Source organism: Epinephelus lanceolatus, chromosome 21, assembly GCF_041903045.1.
Source record: "Epinephelus lanceolatus isolate andai-2023 chromosome 21, ASM4190304v1, whole genome shotgun sequence".
Lineage (NCBI taxonomy): Eukaryota > Metazoa > Chordata > Actinopteri > Perciformes > Serranidae > Epinephelus > Epinephelus lanceolatus.
Genome location: NC_135754.1, coordinates 652,722 through 668,972, shown reverse-complemented (window position 1 = coordinate 668,972; position 16,251 = coordinate 652,722). Strand labels below are relative to the sequence as shown.

General features: G+C 41.4%; 1 protein-coding gene across 1 annotated transcript in view; it reads left to right on the top strand.

Annotated features, from left to right (window-relative positions):
- The first annotated feature begins 206 nt into the window (after positions 1-206).
- hs3st3l (heparan sulfate (glucosamine) 3-O-sulfotransferase 3-like) overlaps positions 207-16,251 on the top strand; it is a 71,560-nt gene continuing 55,515 nt past the window's right edge. Inside the window, exon 1 of the mRNA XM_033610787.2 lies at positions 207-1,000. Within this exon, the coding sequence (XP_033466678.2) occupies positions 522-1,000 (479 nt within the window). The 5' untranslated portion in view covers positions 207-521. The remainder of the gene's footprint in view (positions 1,001-16,251) is intronic.

Below are 16,251 nucleotides of genomic sequence, written 5' to 3'. Positions count from 1 at the left end.
ACCACCGTCTACCCACTGGATCTGTCTCATCCCCCAATAAATAGTACTGGAATTATACACACCACAGGCCATCCAAGTCATCTAGAGAGAAAGACAGAGAGAGAGAGAGTGTGTGAGGGGGAAAGAGAGAGAGAGAGAGAGACACAGACAGAGAGATCCCTGGCTGGATGGAACCCCTGTGGGATGAGCCGTGGTAGAGAGAGCAGCAGAGTAATCCCGTGGAGTGGAAAGAGAGAACAATAGCGGCAGTAGTCCGGCTCAGGCATTAGAGCTTAATTAAGTGGGCTCACACACGGCATGTCACGCAAAAACTAGTTCTCATTTACTAAGGCTAACATGATGGGGGGGGGGGGGGTGTTCGGTGCGCTCCGGACGCGCAACATGAAGGAGGAGGGAGGCAGCGGAGCGCACTGAGAGAGACTCTCCAAGAGTAAGCGCTGTGTTGACGGCGTTAGAGTATGAAGGGGTGTGAGCTGCACTTGGGGTAGAATGGCACCCTATCTCACCTGGATCTCTGAGGGATGGCAGCTTTTCACCACCACCATCATCACCACCATCCGAGCGCGGACCTGCGGCGGCTCTTCCATCGGCTCACCATCGCGTCCTCTCTGAGCATCCTGTGCTTCTCCTTGGTTTATCTCCTCACCGGATGCTGCGAGTCGGAGCTAATAGAAAAGTCGGAAATCAAGCCATCCACACATGAATTCCTTGTGTCAGGGTCAGGATGGCCGTACGAGAGAAACGGATCCAGTGTGACCAAGGAGTTTACAGTCGCGGTTGGCGAAGGCGCGCTCAGCGGTTATCCCAGGCTGGAGGCGAACAGCTCGGCGAAAGACTGGACAGCCACCCGGAGGTTACCCCAGGCTCTGATCATAGGGGTTAAAAAGGGAGGCACCAGGGCTCTGCTGGAGTTTCTCCGACTCCACCCAGACATCCGTGCCCTGGGCTCAGAGCCGCACTTCTTCGACCGGCATTACGCACGGGGACTGGAGTGGTACAGGTACGCACATATTCCGCTGAGTAGAAAAGTCATTGACAGTATCACCTAGTGTCCTATTTTTATGTTTACTTCTGTAGTTAAGGAAGGATCTGCCTTATTCTGTCTGAAGTGTACTCTCCTAAAAGCAAGAAATATTTTCTCACTCCATTTTGCTTTTTTTCCACATTCACCAACTGTAACTCAATGCTCAACTAAAGAACTGACTGACTCTCCTTGTTATTTAAATGATGGACTTTTGCTCAAGTCCTGCTTTTTGTGTGTTTGTACAAGAAGGAAGTTATAATATTATTGCAAACTACCCAAGTCACAGAGCCACATAGGACCCTCCAACTTTAAATGGAAGAAATGAAGGTCTTTGTGTGTTTGCAATCCCAAACATACCAACAGCTATTCTGCCAAGATTTAGGTGACAGTCAAAGAGACTCTGCCATCTGGCTATGCCAATCTGTGCATGTGTACATGCATGTGCCCACAGTGCTTGTTGTGTGTGTTCGTGCATGTGTGTGTACAATAGGGAGAGAGGCCTTGCAGGATAAGTTCTTACAGATCAGCACAGTAATCATCTCTGGAGCCTGAGCCAGATGTTACTGTTGTCATGTGGCTTTGTTCTCAGCCTGTTCTATGAAAACTTGGAACCCATGCACTCATGAATGAGATTCAGGGGAACCAGATTCAAGTCACTCAAACCAAACTGGTATTGATATTTGGTTGAATTCAGGTTGTGACATTGGGTCGCCAAAATTCAATGTCAGTGCAACGTGCCAATGTCAATACTGATGACAGATGAGATTGATATTTTGTTGGTTTTAAGTTGTGTTGTTAAGTAAGCAAAATCCAACATCTTCCAAACATCACATGCCAACATCAGCTTGACATAGAAAAACAACATTTAGACAATGTCCAGAATCCCTTAGTACTCACCGTATAGTCCACTATAGAGTGAGTTTGCCATTTTGTAATGCTGTCTAAATGTACTATATGTATGTAATTCATATAACCTTTATAGTCAACTCAAAGTATCACAGAAAGCTTCATGAAAAGTAGTGAAGAACAGGCCCCCAGAACTTGCACCAGGCTTTGAAGCCAATTTTCATAGTGGCCAGACAGTGGTACTGCAATTATTGGGTTCCGTCACAAGATGCCCTGCAGCCAAAAAATACTTTTTTCCCAAAGACTTACATTGTGAAAGAGACGTCAGTAAATTAGTAGATGCATTTATTTTAGCGACACAACCTCCGGAAATGACACGTTTCACTATCAGGATTCTATCCATTTGGTCTGATAACATCTCAAAAGTCTAGAAGAGCTGCAGAGTTAAATGGTAAATGGACCTGCACTTGTATAATGCCTTTGTAGTCTTCTGACCACTCAAACTCTTTTAACACTGCTCGTCACATTCACCTATCAAGAATACTTGGACACCCGGACTGGAGGAGCTGGGGATTGTGGGCAACCCGTTCTACCTTCTGAGCCACAGCTGCCCAAAAATCTTCACACATTCAACTTAGCGAAGCGCTAAACAGGAAGTTAGCCATTTTGCTGTGTTGGGATCTAAGCCTTGTAATAGATCTCCAATTTAAGTATCAAAATGGCTATCGGTAATACTTAATAATTATTAATGATAATTATTAATTATGTTAAAAAATGTGACTTCATTTATATTAAATCTCCTCATGGGGCACCATTCCTGAAAAGGGAAAAATGATAGCTGGTCAATGATGTCAGTCTCATAAATTCACTAAACTATCAATTTGGAACTTTGCTTAATAGCTAAATTTATAACTATAACCAAAATCAGGGGAGGTTTTGCCTGACTGTGTGGTCTGTCAGAACAAAGACAAAGGAAAAGAAGCAGGAACTTTGAATTGCCTCTTTGGATGTAGCTATGTTGAAAGCCAACTTGTGAGCGAGTGTATACGATATGTGTTGCGAAGGTTCTGGGTGAGTACAGAGGATGTTTAGTTGCATGCAAGGCTGTCTGTGAAAAAGCATTTGCAAACTAACATCACTTAGCTTTGGTGAAGCCAACTAACCAATAACCTTACTGAAAACAATTGCAACAATAATTTGATATCTGCATTAGATCACAACTGACAAAGTTAAACGGTCTTGCTTAGCCTATACAACTGTAATAATGCTTTGCCCAGTTGTTACATTACCACTTCTTGAATGGATGGAAGAAAGAGTCGGTTTGTGGTGTGCTGCTTTTGTTAGCCGGCAGGGGAAGGCTGGAAAGAGCTGTGGTGCCAGATACAGTCTTTGCTGTGTCCTTGTTCAGAAGATGCAGATCCGAGGAGGCCGGTCGCTCGTGTCTTTGCAGAGTTAGACGTTGGGGTGTTAACTCAACTTGATTCTCCTTGTTGCTGGAAAGTTAGTTGCAAACCTTGTGTTTGGCACACTATTTTTCTCTGGTCTCCAGGTTCTGCTTCTTCTGTTGAATGTAGAGGAGAGAATGGGGGAAGGGCGTAGCAGGTCCTCCTGCGTACATCCTAATATGGTCATGGTCCAGGAGAAAGAACAAGAGTCTTAGGAGCAAGAGCCGGTCAGTGGCTCAGGAGAAAGAGCAACAGTCTAGAAGCAAGTGCCCCCTTCAAAGGTTCAGGGGCAAGAGCAAGAGTCTGATCCAGTCAGTGGCTCAGGAGAGAGCGGACAGAGACCGTGAAGAGAGCAGAACTTTTCGTAAAGTTTGCTTGGTGACATCACAGAGTCGCATGTCGATGTGAAAGTACTGTCCAATCGAGTTTGCCGACTGGTCTCTTAGGTGTGACACTGAGGCACCCTGTGGAGACGGCTGTCCTTTGCTTGAAGAACAAATAACATGCAGTCTCAATCACTATCTCAGATGGCAAGACGCAGAGGGAAAAGCATTCACATGTCCAGTTTGGATTTTAACAAAAGACAAATCATCTGTGGTCAAGTGAATCCCAACAGCTGGTGGAAATAGATGCTCAGTTGCACTTAGTCACTCTTGGCCACTGTAAGTCTCTAGGTCCGCGCAATGTGGAAGTAGTGTTCGGGTAATTTTATACGTGGCAGATGAACCCTTTTGAGTTCATGTGGAATGAATAGGGCCCTGCCACAAATGCTGTTTCTAGTTCTGCTAATGCATCCATGGTGTACAACCAATGGTAACTAAGCAAGCACTATATCCCATCATACATTGCGCTGAACGAACTGACCAATGTATGGGACGTACACAGGGACAGACAAAAGGAGAGTGAGATTGCAACCTGTTGTACATGTTTACCTTTTGATGACATGTTGAATTTTGTTTTACCTTTTTGTCTTTGGCAAGTTGTCAATTTAATGTGTAGTTGTCGGTCTCCGAAGAGATCAAAATAAATCTGCAAATGATTTTGCAATTGCTGTACAAAAGAAGGTTAAAAATGGTAACTAATATTAGCAAGCTAGCCATGATTTGTGCCAGTGTTGTATCAAAATGTGTTCCCCTGTTAAATAGTGTTTTCCCTCTGTTAATGGATAGTGCTCCCCTCGGTGGATAGCTGTAGGGCTAAGGGTTTGGCTCAGGTTTATGTAAGGGGAAACACATTTTGACCAGGAAACAGTCTTCAACATGAATGTTAGCAAAGGAGGGAGAGAGAGAGAGAGGAAGAGAAGGTGCTCGGTGTATTATAGGAGGTCCCCCAGCAGACTAGGCCTATGTCAGCCTAACTAGGGGCTGGTACAAGGCAAGCCTGAGCCAGCCCTAACTATAAGCTTTATCAAGAAGGCAAGTCTTAAGTCTAGTCTTAAATGTGGAGACGGTGTCTGCCTCCCGGACCGCAACAGGAAGATGATTCCACAGGAGAGGAGCCTGATAGCTGAAGGCTCTGGCTCCTGATCTACTTTTGGAGACTTTAGGGACCACGAGTAACCCTGCATTCTCAGAGCGCAGTGTTCTGGTGGGATAATAGGGCACTATGAGCTCTCTAAGATTTGATGGAGCCTGACAATTTAAAGCTTTGTAAGTTAACAGTAGGATTTTAATTTCAATTCTTGATTTTTCAGGGAGCCAGTGCAGAGAAGCTAAAACAGAAGAAATATGATCTTGTTTCTTAGTTCCTGTTAGTACACATGCCACTGGGTTCTGGATTAGCTGGAGAGTTTTTAAAGACTTATTAGAGCTACCTGATAATAGGGAGTTACAGTAATCCAGCCTTGAGGTAACAAAAGCGTGGACCAATTTTTCTGTATCTTTTCGGGTCAGGAAAGGCCTAATTTTCGCAATATTATGCAGATGAAAAAACGCAGTCCATGGGGTTTGTTTTAAATGGGAATTAAAAGACAAATCTTGGTCAAATATTATTCCGAGGTTTCTTACGATAGTGCCAGAGGCCAGAGCAATGCCATCCAGGGAAACTATATCATCAGACAAAGAGTCTCTGAGTTGTTTGGGGCCAAGGAACAATAACTTAAGTTTTGTCTGAATTTAACATCAGGAAATTGGTGCTCATCCAGGTTTTTATGTCTTTAAGGCATTTTTGAAGTTTAGTTAATTGATCAGTTTCTTCTGGCTTTATCGATAAATACAATTGTACATCATCCGCATAACAATGGAAATTTACTGAGTGATTTCTAATGATGTTACATAAAGGAAGCATATATAGAGTGAATAGGATTGGTCCGAGCACAGAACCTTGTGGCACTCTAAAACAAACTTTACTACATAGAGATGATTCATCATTAACATGAACAAACTGAAAACGATCAGATAAATAAGATTTAAACCAGCTTAGTGCAGAACCTTATAGGCCGATTAAATGTTCCAGTCTCTGTAGCAGAATTTGATGGTCAGTTGTGTCAAATGCCGCACTAAACAAGTACAGAGAGGAGTCCTTTGTCTGAAGCAATCAGGGGATCATTTGTAATTTTAACTAGTGCTGTCTCAGTGCTATGATGCACTCTAAATCCTGACTGAAATTCTTCAAATACTGTAAATTATCATGGAGAAAATCACACAGCTGGTCTGTGACTACTTTCTCAAGGATCTTTGACATAAAGGGAAGATTAGATATTGGTCTAGTTGGCTCACACCTCAGGACACAGGGTGGGCTTTTTTAGTAGAGGTTTAATTACAGCTACCTTAAAAGGACTGTGGTACATAGCCTGTTAATAAAGATATATTGATCATGTCTAATATGAGTGTTAACTAAAGGTAAGACTTCCTTAAGTAGCCTAGTTGGGATGGGGTCTAAGAGACACGTTGATGATTTAGATGAAGAAATCACTGCGGTCAGTTGTTGAAGAGAAATCGGGGAGAAGCTATCTAGATATATATTAGGTCTTACAGCTGTGTTTAAGGGCATATTGGTTCCATTTGTGGGCAGGAGGTCATGAATTTTGCCTCTAATAGTTAGAATTTTGTCATTAAAAAAGCTCATAAAATCATTACTGCTAAGAGCTAAAGGAATACAAAGCTCAATAGAGCTGTGACTTTCTGTCAGCCTGGCTACAGTGCTGAAAAGAAACCTGAGGTTGTTGTTATTTTCTTCTATTAATGCTGAGTAATAGTTTGCTCTGGCATTGCAGAGGCCCCTCTCACACGTTTTGAGACTGTGTTCCCAGACTAAACGAGATTCTTCCAGTTTTGTTAATTGCCAATTCCTTTCAAATTTTCGTGATATTTGTTTTAATTTTCGGGTTTGAGAGTTGTACCAAGGAGCGAACTTTCTTTGCAATTTGACAAAATAAGTTATTAAATATAAGCTTGCTCTAGTCAAACTATAAATAAACTATAAAACACGATTCAATTAAACAAATACTTACATATTTTGTATGTTTAAAGCATCCCCAGTAATGCCTACACAGTGCCATGCCATGATCTACAGTCTCAAAAGCAACAGATAAGTCAAGCATCATGAAAGCAGTATAACAGCCAGCATCTGAATTGCTCCTAATATCATTCATAACTTTTATAAGTACAGTGTCTGTACTATGATGACTTCAGACTGAAAATCAGACTAAAACTTCTCAAAAAGTGAGTGTTCATTCATGAAGGATAATATCTGAGAGTATATTACTTTCTCCTGTACTTTAGCAAGAAATGGTCATTTGGATATGCGTCTAAAATGATTAAGATTATCGGCATCAAGGTTAGATTTTTTAAAAAGGGGTTGAACAACTGCTGATTTAAAAATTGGAGGAACAACTTGTGAAGATAAGGACTTATTAAATATTGTTAAAATATCTGAAGATTAAAAGGCAGAGACCGCTCTTAAAAAATTGGTTGCTAACACATTCAAAGGGGAGGTGAAAGATTTAATGCCATTAATCATCCTCAGTAGATCTGACTGGGATATCAAATAAAATGTGTCAAAAGTCTGATGCACCTCACTGTGTGGTGAGATGGACAGTGATGGTATGATTTGGGCTCTGATGCTGGAGACTTTATCGACAAAGAAAGACTGAAATGTCTCCCATCTTTCATTCTTTCTTCTTTTACAGTTTTATTAAATTATTTTTGAAGCTCTTTCATGGAATTGAAATTGCTACATAATTTAGATGCTTTCCATTTCTGTTCAGCACATCTGCATGCCCTACTAATGCCCTTAAGCCTGTCATTAAACCATGGAGGGGGTTTCTTTGAGGCAAGACTTGGTTTAGCTATTTTAAAGGGAGCTACAGTGTCCAGTGTGGCAACACATCACTGAATAAATGTAGTAGCCAGCTTCTCCACAGAACATGAAAATTCTAGCAGATCAAGCTGTTGGGATGCCTTATAGGTGTTACAGAATTTTTCAGTGGTCTGTGATGTGATGGGTCGAAACATGCATATAGTCTGGACTTTTATAGAATTTAACTCATAAGTAATGATTAAATTGAGAGAATGACCATGTTGATGGTTAGGGCCAGAGACATGCTGACTACAGTCAAAAGTATGGATAAGATCGAGAAGCTCAGATGCAAGCTTGTCATTCTGGATGTTGATGTGGATATTTACGTCACCTAATAGTAAAACTTTTTTTTCTAATGAGTAGTGGTAATAATGGACAAGAAGAGACCAAAGTCAGCTTAAAAGTCACCCACTGATTTAGGAGGGCAATATAACAAAACAAAAAAGACAGTGGGGTGTGAGGTAGTGAATGAGAGAACCTTCAAAAGAGCTATAATTACTACCAGCAATGGGTGTACATTTTTGGTTGGCCTTATAGATGATGGCTAGTCCTCCCCCTCATCCAAGTAACCTTTGGCAGTTCCAAAATGTATATTCATGGGGACATGCCTCAGTGAGAGGAGCAGCAGTGTCTGACCAAGTTTCCACCAGAAAAATAAAATCTAAATCACAGGAAGAAATAAAATCATTAAAAATAAAAGATCTCAACAGACCTTTTAACCAACCCTTTACCAATGAATTATTACAACAACTGGCAGACTTAGGTTTTATGGTGATGAGGTTGGATGGAACCCTGTTATGCCTAAAGATATTAGTTTTTTGGACAGCCTTGCTGTATAGCAGGGGTCATCAACTACATCTGTCCAAGGGCCAAAACCCCACCTCCATTCTGAGGATTATAATGTGCAGACTTGGCATCTAAAGAAATTGAACGAGGGGAAATAGGGGAAGAAGCTACAGTACAGGCCAAAAGTTTGGACACACCTTTTCATTCAATGCGTTTTCTTTATTTTCATGACTATTTACATTGTAGATTCTCACTGAAGGCATCAAAACTATGAATGAACACATGTGGAGTTATGTACTTAACAAAAAAAGGTGAAATAACTGAAAACATGTTTTATATTCTAGTTTCTTCAAAATAGCCACCCTTTGCTCTGATTACTGCTTTGCACACTCTTGGCATTCTCTCCATGAGCTTCAAGAGGTAGTCATCTGAAATGGTTTTCCAACAGTCTTGAAGGAGTTCCCAGAGGTTTTTAGCACTTGTTGGCCCCTTTGCCTTCACTCTGCGGTCCAGCTCACCCCAAACCATCTCGATTGGGTTCAGGTCCGGTGACTGTGGAGGCCAGGTCATCTGCCGCAGCACTCCATCACTCTCCTTCTTGGTCAAATAGCCCTTACACAGCCAGGAGGTGTGTTTGGGGTCATTGTCCTGTTGAAAAATAAATGATCGTCCAACTAAACGCAAACCGGATGGGATGGCATGTCGCTGCAGGATGCTGTGGTAGCCATGCTGGTTCAGTGTGCCTTCAATTTTGAATAAATCCCCAACAGTGTCACCAGCAAAACACCCCCACACCGTCACACCTCCTCCTCCATGCTTCACAGTGGGAACCAGGCATGTGGAATCCATCCGTTCACCTTTTCTGCATCTCACAAAGACACGGCGGTTGGAGCCAAAGATCTCAAATTTGGACTCATCAGACCAAAGCACAGATTTCCACTGGTCTAATGTCCATTCCTTGTGTTTCTTGGCCCAAACAAATCTCTTCTGCTTGTTGCCTCTCCTTAGCAGTGGTTTCCTAGCAGCTATTTGACCATGAAGGCCTGATTCGCGCAGTCTCCTCTTAACAGTTGTTCTAGAGATGGGTCTGCTGCTAGAACTCTGTGTGGCATTCATCTGGTCTCTGATCTGAGCTGCTGTTAACTTGCCATTTCTGAGGCTGGTGACTCTGATGAACTTATCCTCAGAAGCAGAGGTGACTCTTGGTCTTCCTTTCCTGGGTCAGTCCTCATGTGTGCCAGTTTCATTGTAGCGCTTGATGGTTTTTGCGACTCCACTTGGGGACACATTTAAAGTTTTTGCAATTTTCCGGACTGACTGACCTTCATTTCTTAAAGTAATGATGGCCACTCGTTTTTCTTTAGTTAGCTGATTGGTTCTTGCCATAATATGAATTTTAACAGTTGTCCAATAGGGCTGTCGGCTGTGTATTAACCTGACTTCTGCACAACACAACTGATGGTCCCAACCCCATTGATAAAGCAAGAAATTCTACTAATTAACCCTGATAAGGCACACCTGTGAAGTGGAAACCATTTCAGGTGACTACCTCTTGAAGCTCATCGAGAGAATGCCAAGAGTGTGCAAAGCAGTAATCAGAGCAAAGGGTGGCTATTTTGAAGAAACTAGAATATAAAACATGTTTTCAGTTATTTCACCTTTTTTTGTTAAGTACATAACTCCACGTGTTCATTCATAGTTTTGATGCCTTCAGTGAGAATCTACAATGTAAATAGTCATGAAAATAAAGAAAACGCATTGAATGAGAAGGTGTGTCCAAACTTTTGGCCTGTACTGTATATTTGGGGGTCCATGCCTGTTATATACAGTAATTAAATCAGCAGAACTAATCTGGCAGTGGCTGGGAACCAAAGGATATCAAACACTGCAGGACCATTCACCTGAGGAAAGCGAGGGGCTTGGACAGAAGTGGACAGGTGCATGAGAATGGTTAGATAGGGGCTAGAGAGTGTATAATCAGTAAGATATGTTTGTCGTTAGCATGCGGGAGCAGGCTCTATTTAGGTGGAGTCCATCCCTCCAGAAAAATTGTCTACACTCTCAAAACAAATAAACATTGTCCATGACGGTCACATTGTAATTGCTGCATGCCATTGACAGCCAGGTATATAACTAAGAAGGCGACTGAAATTACCCACCTCTGCGAAGAGTGGGAATTGGGCCAGAGATCGCCCAGCTGAGACCACTGGTATGCTGGTGTAATCCAAACTATTCAGCCAAATGGAAAGATTTGGAATTAATACAATTCGAATCACCAGCACAGTCAATATTAGGTGATTGTCAACATCATTACCCTTACTTGGACAAGTTAAACCAATGGACCAGAGTCGCCCTTAAGGTGTGGTTTAAAACCTGTAAAAGGCTCCACCTTGAGAAACATGCAAGAATACTGAAGTGGGTGGCATATGATTTAGAGTTTATACCATTGGGTTTAGATATGCGATTTAGGCAGTGGGCACATAACGGTATAACAGCGTACTGCACTATAGCAGGTGAGAATGGCTTAGAGTCTTTTACCTACATCTCAAATAAATACAGACTGGGAAGAGAAGATATGTTCAGATATTTCCAGGTCAGAGACTATTTCAATAAAGAAATCGAACAATTAGACAATATTGAATCCAATTTGATTAATATATTTACTGATGCATATAAGGCTAAAGACAGCAAACACTTAATATCACAAATTTATAAAAGACTACAAAACTCCAAAAGCCATTCCACTTTCCAGGTTAAGCAGAAATGGGAGAGGGAGTCTGGCCTGGAGATATCTGAGGATGACTGGAGGGATATTTGGGAAGGTCAGGCCAGGACCACCAATTCCAGAGCCTGGCGAGAATTCTGCTGGAAGAACATAATAAGATTTTATTATCACTCCAAAACTGAAATTTAAACAGCAGGGTTTCCGGGGTCAGGATATATGCTGGAGGCAGTGTGGAAAGTCAATGGCAGACCACTATCATGTATTCTGGGCCTGCCCCCTTATTCAACCATACTGGCAAGAGATTGCTGAAGAAATAAAGACAATTTTCGGACTAGAACTAGAGTTTTCCTTTATTGCAATGTATCTGGGTAAAATCCCAGATGGACTCATTGCCCAGGATAAGTATCTTTATAAAGTACTCTTGGCTGCGAGCAAGAAGGCCATTACATGGAAATGGCTGCAAACAAAGCTGCCATCAAGGGATGACTGGACCACAATTGTTGATGATATACATCGTATGGAAAAACTAACCTTCACCTTAAGATTACAGTCTGAGCAGTATACAAAATACTGGGAAAGGTGGACTTCATATTCTGTGAAATGTAACTCACTGACTGTGTGAATATAAAATCCTGTCTTGTACTAATGTATACCCTAAGTCAACCTGTTTGTTCTTTTTTTTTAAATTTTTATTTTTATTTCTTTATTGTTGTTGGAAAAACCTGAAATCACCAATAAAAAAAAAAAAAAAGGAATTGGGCCAGAGATGTAAGCGCAGCACTTCAAAGGCTCCAGGATCCTTGACAAGTGGATGACGTCCAGTTTGAGCCATTCAGACTGTTAATTTGGGATGTCATTAGTTCCCACATGGACAATAATCTGCTCCAACCTCTGAAGTTCCCATGTAATCTCTAGGATTATGCTGGCTATTTCCTGGACCCTCACACCCAGAAAACAGGACGTCTTCACTTACTTTATTCGGACATTCCAGACAATGGAGTCTCCTATGATCGCAGTTGTGAAGTGGGACTGTGTGGGCAAAGTGTGATGTGCCACAGGATGTGGAGAAGTAACCAATTCTGACTGCTGAGGGAAAAGTAGGCTTCCTTGGCGGAGCCGATGTAACTGCTGCAGTAGAGACAGATTTCCCTCGCTGAGCCAGCGTGACTGCCGGGGGAAAGACAGGCTTCCTGCGGGAAGCAGGTCCAGCTGCTGCGATGAGGGGGACCAGAGGCCCCCGTTCAGTGGAGGGAAATCCTGCTCATCCAGGGCGTTAAATCAGTTGGCCAGCAGGATGTCCTGGTATGACAAGATGGATTGGGGGCTCTTTTTGTTATGTGTGCTCTTATGAACAGTGGTCCACAGGGCTCCATTTGCTGGGGGGTAGAGCTAACCAGGGACCTCCAATCTGGGCAGGAGCTGGTTCTGAGCAAGGCACCATGGAGTCAAGTTCCCCACCAGTCACTATAGTGTTAGCAGGGTCAATGCTAATCAGGAAAACGCGGAGTTGTTCATCTCCTTTAATCCAAAAGAGGATGGATATCTTTCTCAGCAATTTTCTGGCCAAGAGTGAGACAGCTTGCACACTCAGATGGAGAGGTGGGTGGTGGCATGCTGACAGGTTTAATGAGTTGTTCGTAAGTAGAATGATGGTGTTTCCTCCTGTTTGTCTCCATGCGTCAGTGTAATACCGATCAGGTGAACAAAGCCAACATCTGCAAAATGTCATAATGTAAATGTCCACACAATGTGAAATTCTAGCATGGTTAAACATTTTTAGTGAGGATTTTGGGAAGCTAAACGAAATAAAACCACACCCAGGATTTCAGATTTCTAGGCTTAATTTTTCTTTTTCTCATTGTCTGTTCTGTAAGTGCAGGCACATATAAACCCAAAAACTGCTTAAAAAATGCCAGATTAAAAATGCATCTATATCTCTCGTGTGTGGCGTGCTGTTAACCAGCTTATGGTATATTACTGGGACTCAATAATGATGTTGGCTCAGCTCTGGGGGCCTCTTTTGCATATCAGCAACAACCTAACCTAACCTATGATGACAGATGAAGAGATAAAGTGAAAGGATACATTTCCACCCATTATGGTGTTTTTATGCTGGTGTGATGCAAAAAACACACCAATATGTCAAAGCTGTGGGATGTAAACAGAGCCAGAAATTTTTTTTCAAATCTAAAGGTAGTGGAAAAGCCTCTGTAGCCTATCCTGTCTGCCAGCATGTGCAGCCTGTCTGCTGTGTGTGTGTGTCACACCAGGTGATGGGAATGTCACACTCATGCATGTTGGGCCACTTGACATCACTGTCAGCTTTGTCAATTAACCTTTGACTCCAGGTCACTTTATGCAGGTTAATGCAGTTAATGATGTGTTCACACCACTTCATGACAGACAGCACAAACCCAGAGTACACAAAATCGACAACAGAAAACATATCTTTGTTTTGGCTGCTCAAACTGAAAAAAACCAGTAGCTGAATTTTTTTTTTTTAAATTAAAGTGTATGTTCTTCTTTATCACTTCTCAGTACATTTTATTGTATCTTAGAGGCTGTCCTGATTTATCCAAACTTTGTCAATCATTTCCATCAGTTATGGTAACATTGTTCTCACCAAAGTAATTGATGACATGCGGGAACACAGTGACATCGCTATATTGATATTAGGGCTGTACATGACTCAGAACTATGTCAGACGAAACCAATTTGGCTGTTCAATGTTCAATATTTGACAATTGATTTTTATTTATTTTTTATTTTTTTCATATATAGCATTAAAGTTTGAACAGAGTTCAGCTGGACGTTCAGTGTTACAAAATGTGCAACAATTTTTTTTTGCTGACACTCATTATCAAACAAAAGCCAGAGACTGTTAACTCATATCGCAGCGGTGCCTGGATAGTGTGACATGTGTGGTTGTGCTGCTGCCGTGGTCCTGCCAGATGCCTCCTGCTGCTGTTATCATTAGTCATACTTCTACTGTTATTATACACATGATTATTGTCATATATGTATACTATCAGATATTAATATATACTTTCAGTATATTGTACCACAATAGCCAGAATTATAACTATAATATTATTACTTTCATTAATGTTGTTGTAAGCTACTGTCTTACAACAACCGTCTGTTACCGTCTGTCCTGCATCTCTCTCTGTCTCTGTCTCTGTCTCTGTCTCTCTGTCTCTCTTTCTGCTATCAGAGGGTCTCTTACCAGTTCTACATCTAATACTCACAGTGGTAAAGATTGATTTCCAGAAATGATCTAACAGTGGGCATTGCCAAAATATATGCAAATGAGTAGTTATGGTCTCACCACTCCAGCACATACTTGTCTGATTTGAATTCATTGCCACACTTTGAGGTGTTCTAAAAAATCTATTGACTATCTTCCACTCAAACTCCCACCACAAATTGGCATTAGTAACTGTATATATCTGAGCACAGATCTTTAGCCACTAATCTTCACTATTTTCCTGTTGTCCCACTTTTCTTTCACATGACAAGTATTATCCATAGTCATTGAAGCCAGGATTCTATATATAACAATTATTGGTTTATGTATATGATTACCTTCCTGAATTTCTGATAAATATTGTTCTATGAGAGAGGGCTCTGTTAATATGCTCCTATTTGGTTGTTCAAATATAAAACTTCTTAACTGTTGGTGTCTATATAGTTCTGTTTTAAAATCTGCCCTTAATTGATCGAATGATTTAAAGTCATTATTACTAAATAATTGATGCGTAAAGTTTGTAGGAGCAATACCTTTAGAAAATATTTGCACTCGTAATAAAATTTGGGGCACCATCCTCCTATGGAGGAAAGCGACTAATCAAATTAATAACTCTGGAAACCAATTATTAATTTGTTAGTACACTTATCAATAATGAATCAATCTCAATATCTGGGTTATGAATTCTCTATACAGTAATATTCGTTCCCACTCAAAAGAAATATTCACAGACAACAACTTGGCAATAAATAAAGATTTATTTAGGGCTAAATGTTTTAACAACTGAGTAAATGAATAGTTAAGATCAGAATAACTAAGTCTCCTATTCATCATCAACTCTTATCACAACACAGCGGCTGCATCAGCTGAGGGGGATTTGGCCTACTTTGAGAAGAGATGACTCAGCCGGACGTTTTTCGGGGACCCTGGACTGCCGCTGGCGACTCCTGGCTTCACTTCACAGCCTTCCAGCAGGGTGATACAAACTGGAACGCAGCGGTGAGGGGTGGCGGAGCCTGAAGGCGGTGTACTTTAGGTGGTCCTCACATGTCGGTGATTTGAGGCAGCGGAAAGTCTCTTGGTTCAGCTGAAGAGCCCCTGCACTGCGGACACTTTGACAAGTGGCTGGCAGCCGCTGGATTCAATGAATCTTTGACGGAGTTGCAGGCCGAACAGAAACTCATCTATTTAGCTATGGCTGTTGCTTATAATAAAGTTGAAAACAATCTCGTCGGCCATTCAATATTATCATCAAAGTTATTATTAACGCATATAAAAAAAAAAATTGTTGCTGTGTTGAAACAACCCTGGATTTTTCAAGACATTATCAAAAAAAAACAACAACTTAGGTCTGGGTCATTTCCAATTGACACCTTTGCAACCCTTGATGCCAGTATGACTGTGAAAGAGTTCCTTAGGACTGAGGTGAAACAGCCAAAGCAATTGACCCATCTCACCCCTTTTTCTTTTAGGTTTTGGGAGAGTTCAGAAGGGGTGTTCCTCCTACAAGTTTAAATTCATATGTGTCCAATGTTTAAAACCTACATCAAGTTTTAGAGGCAAGAAATCTTTAATATGGCTTATCAAGCTTAAGATAGAGAGATCTCTTGGTAGCCTCTTTCCAAGGCCCATAGGTGGTCTTTGACCATTCTCCCGGAAAATCTGTGATTGATTTAATCCTAGTAAAAGGAATCACTGAAAGTTAATGCTGTATTGCAAACCAAAACAATGCCAAATCTTGAGAATTATATTTATCACTCCATAAGGACAAGAGAAGAATAAATTTACTGTTGCACTGGCAGTGTGGGGAAACAGGGGAAAAAAATGGTAGAAACCTCAGGAAGGGCAACTGAAGAGGGATCCCTCTTCCAGGACGGAC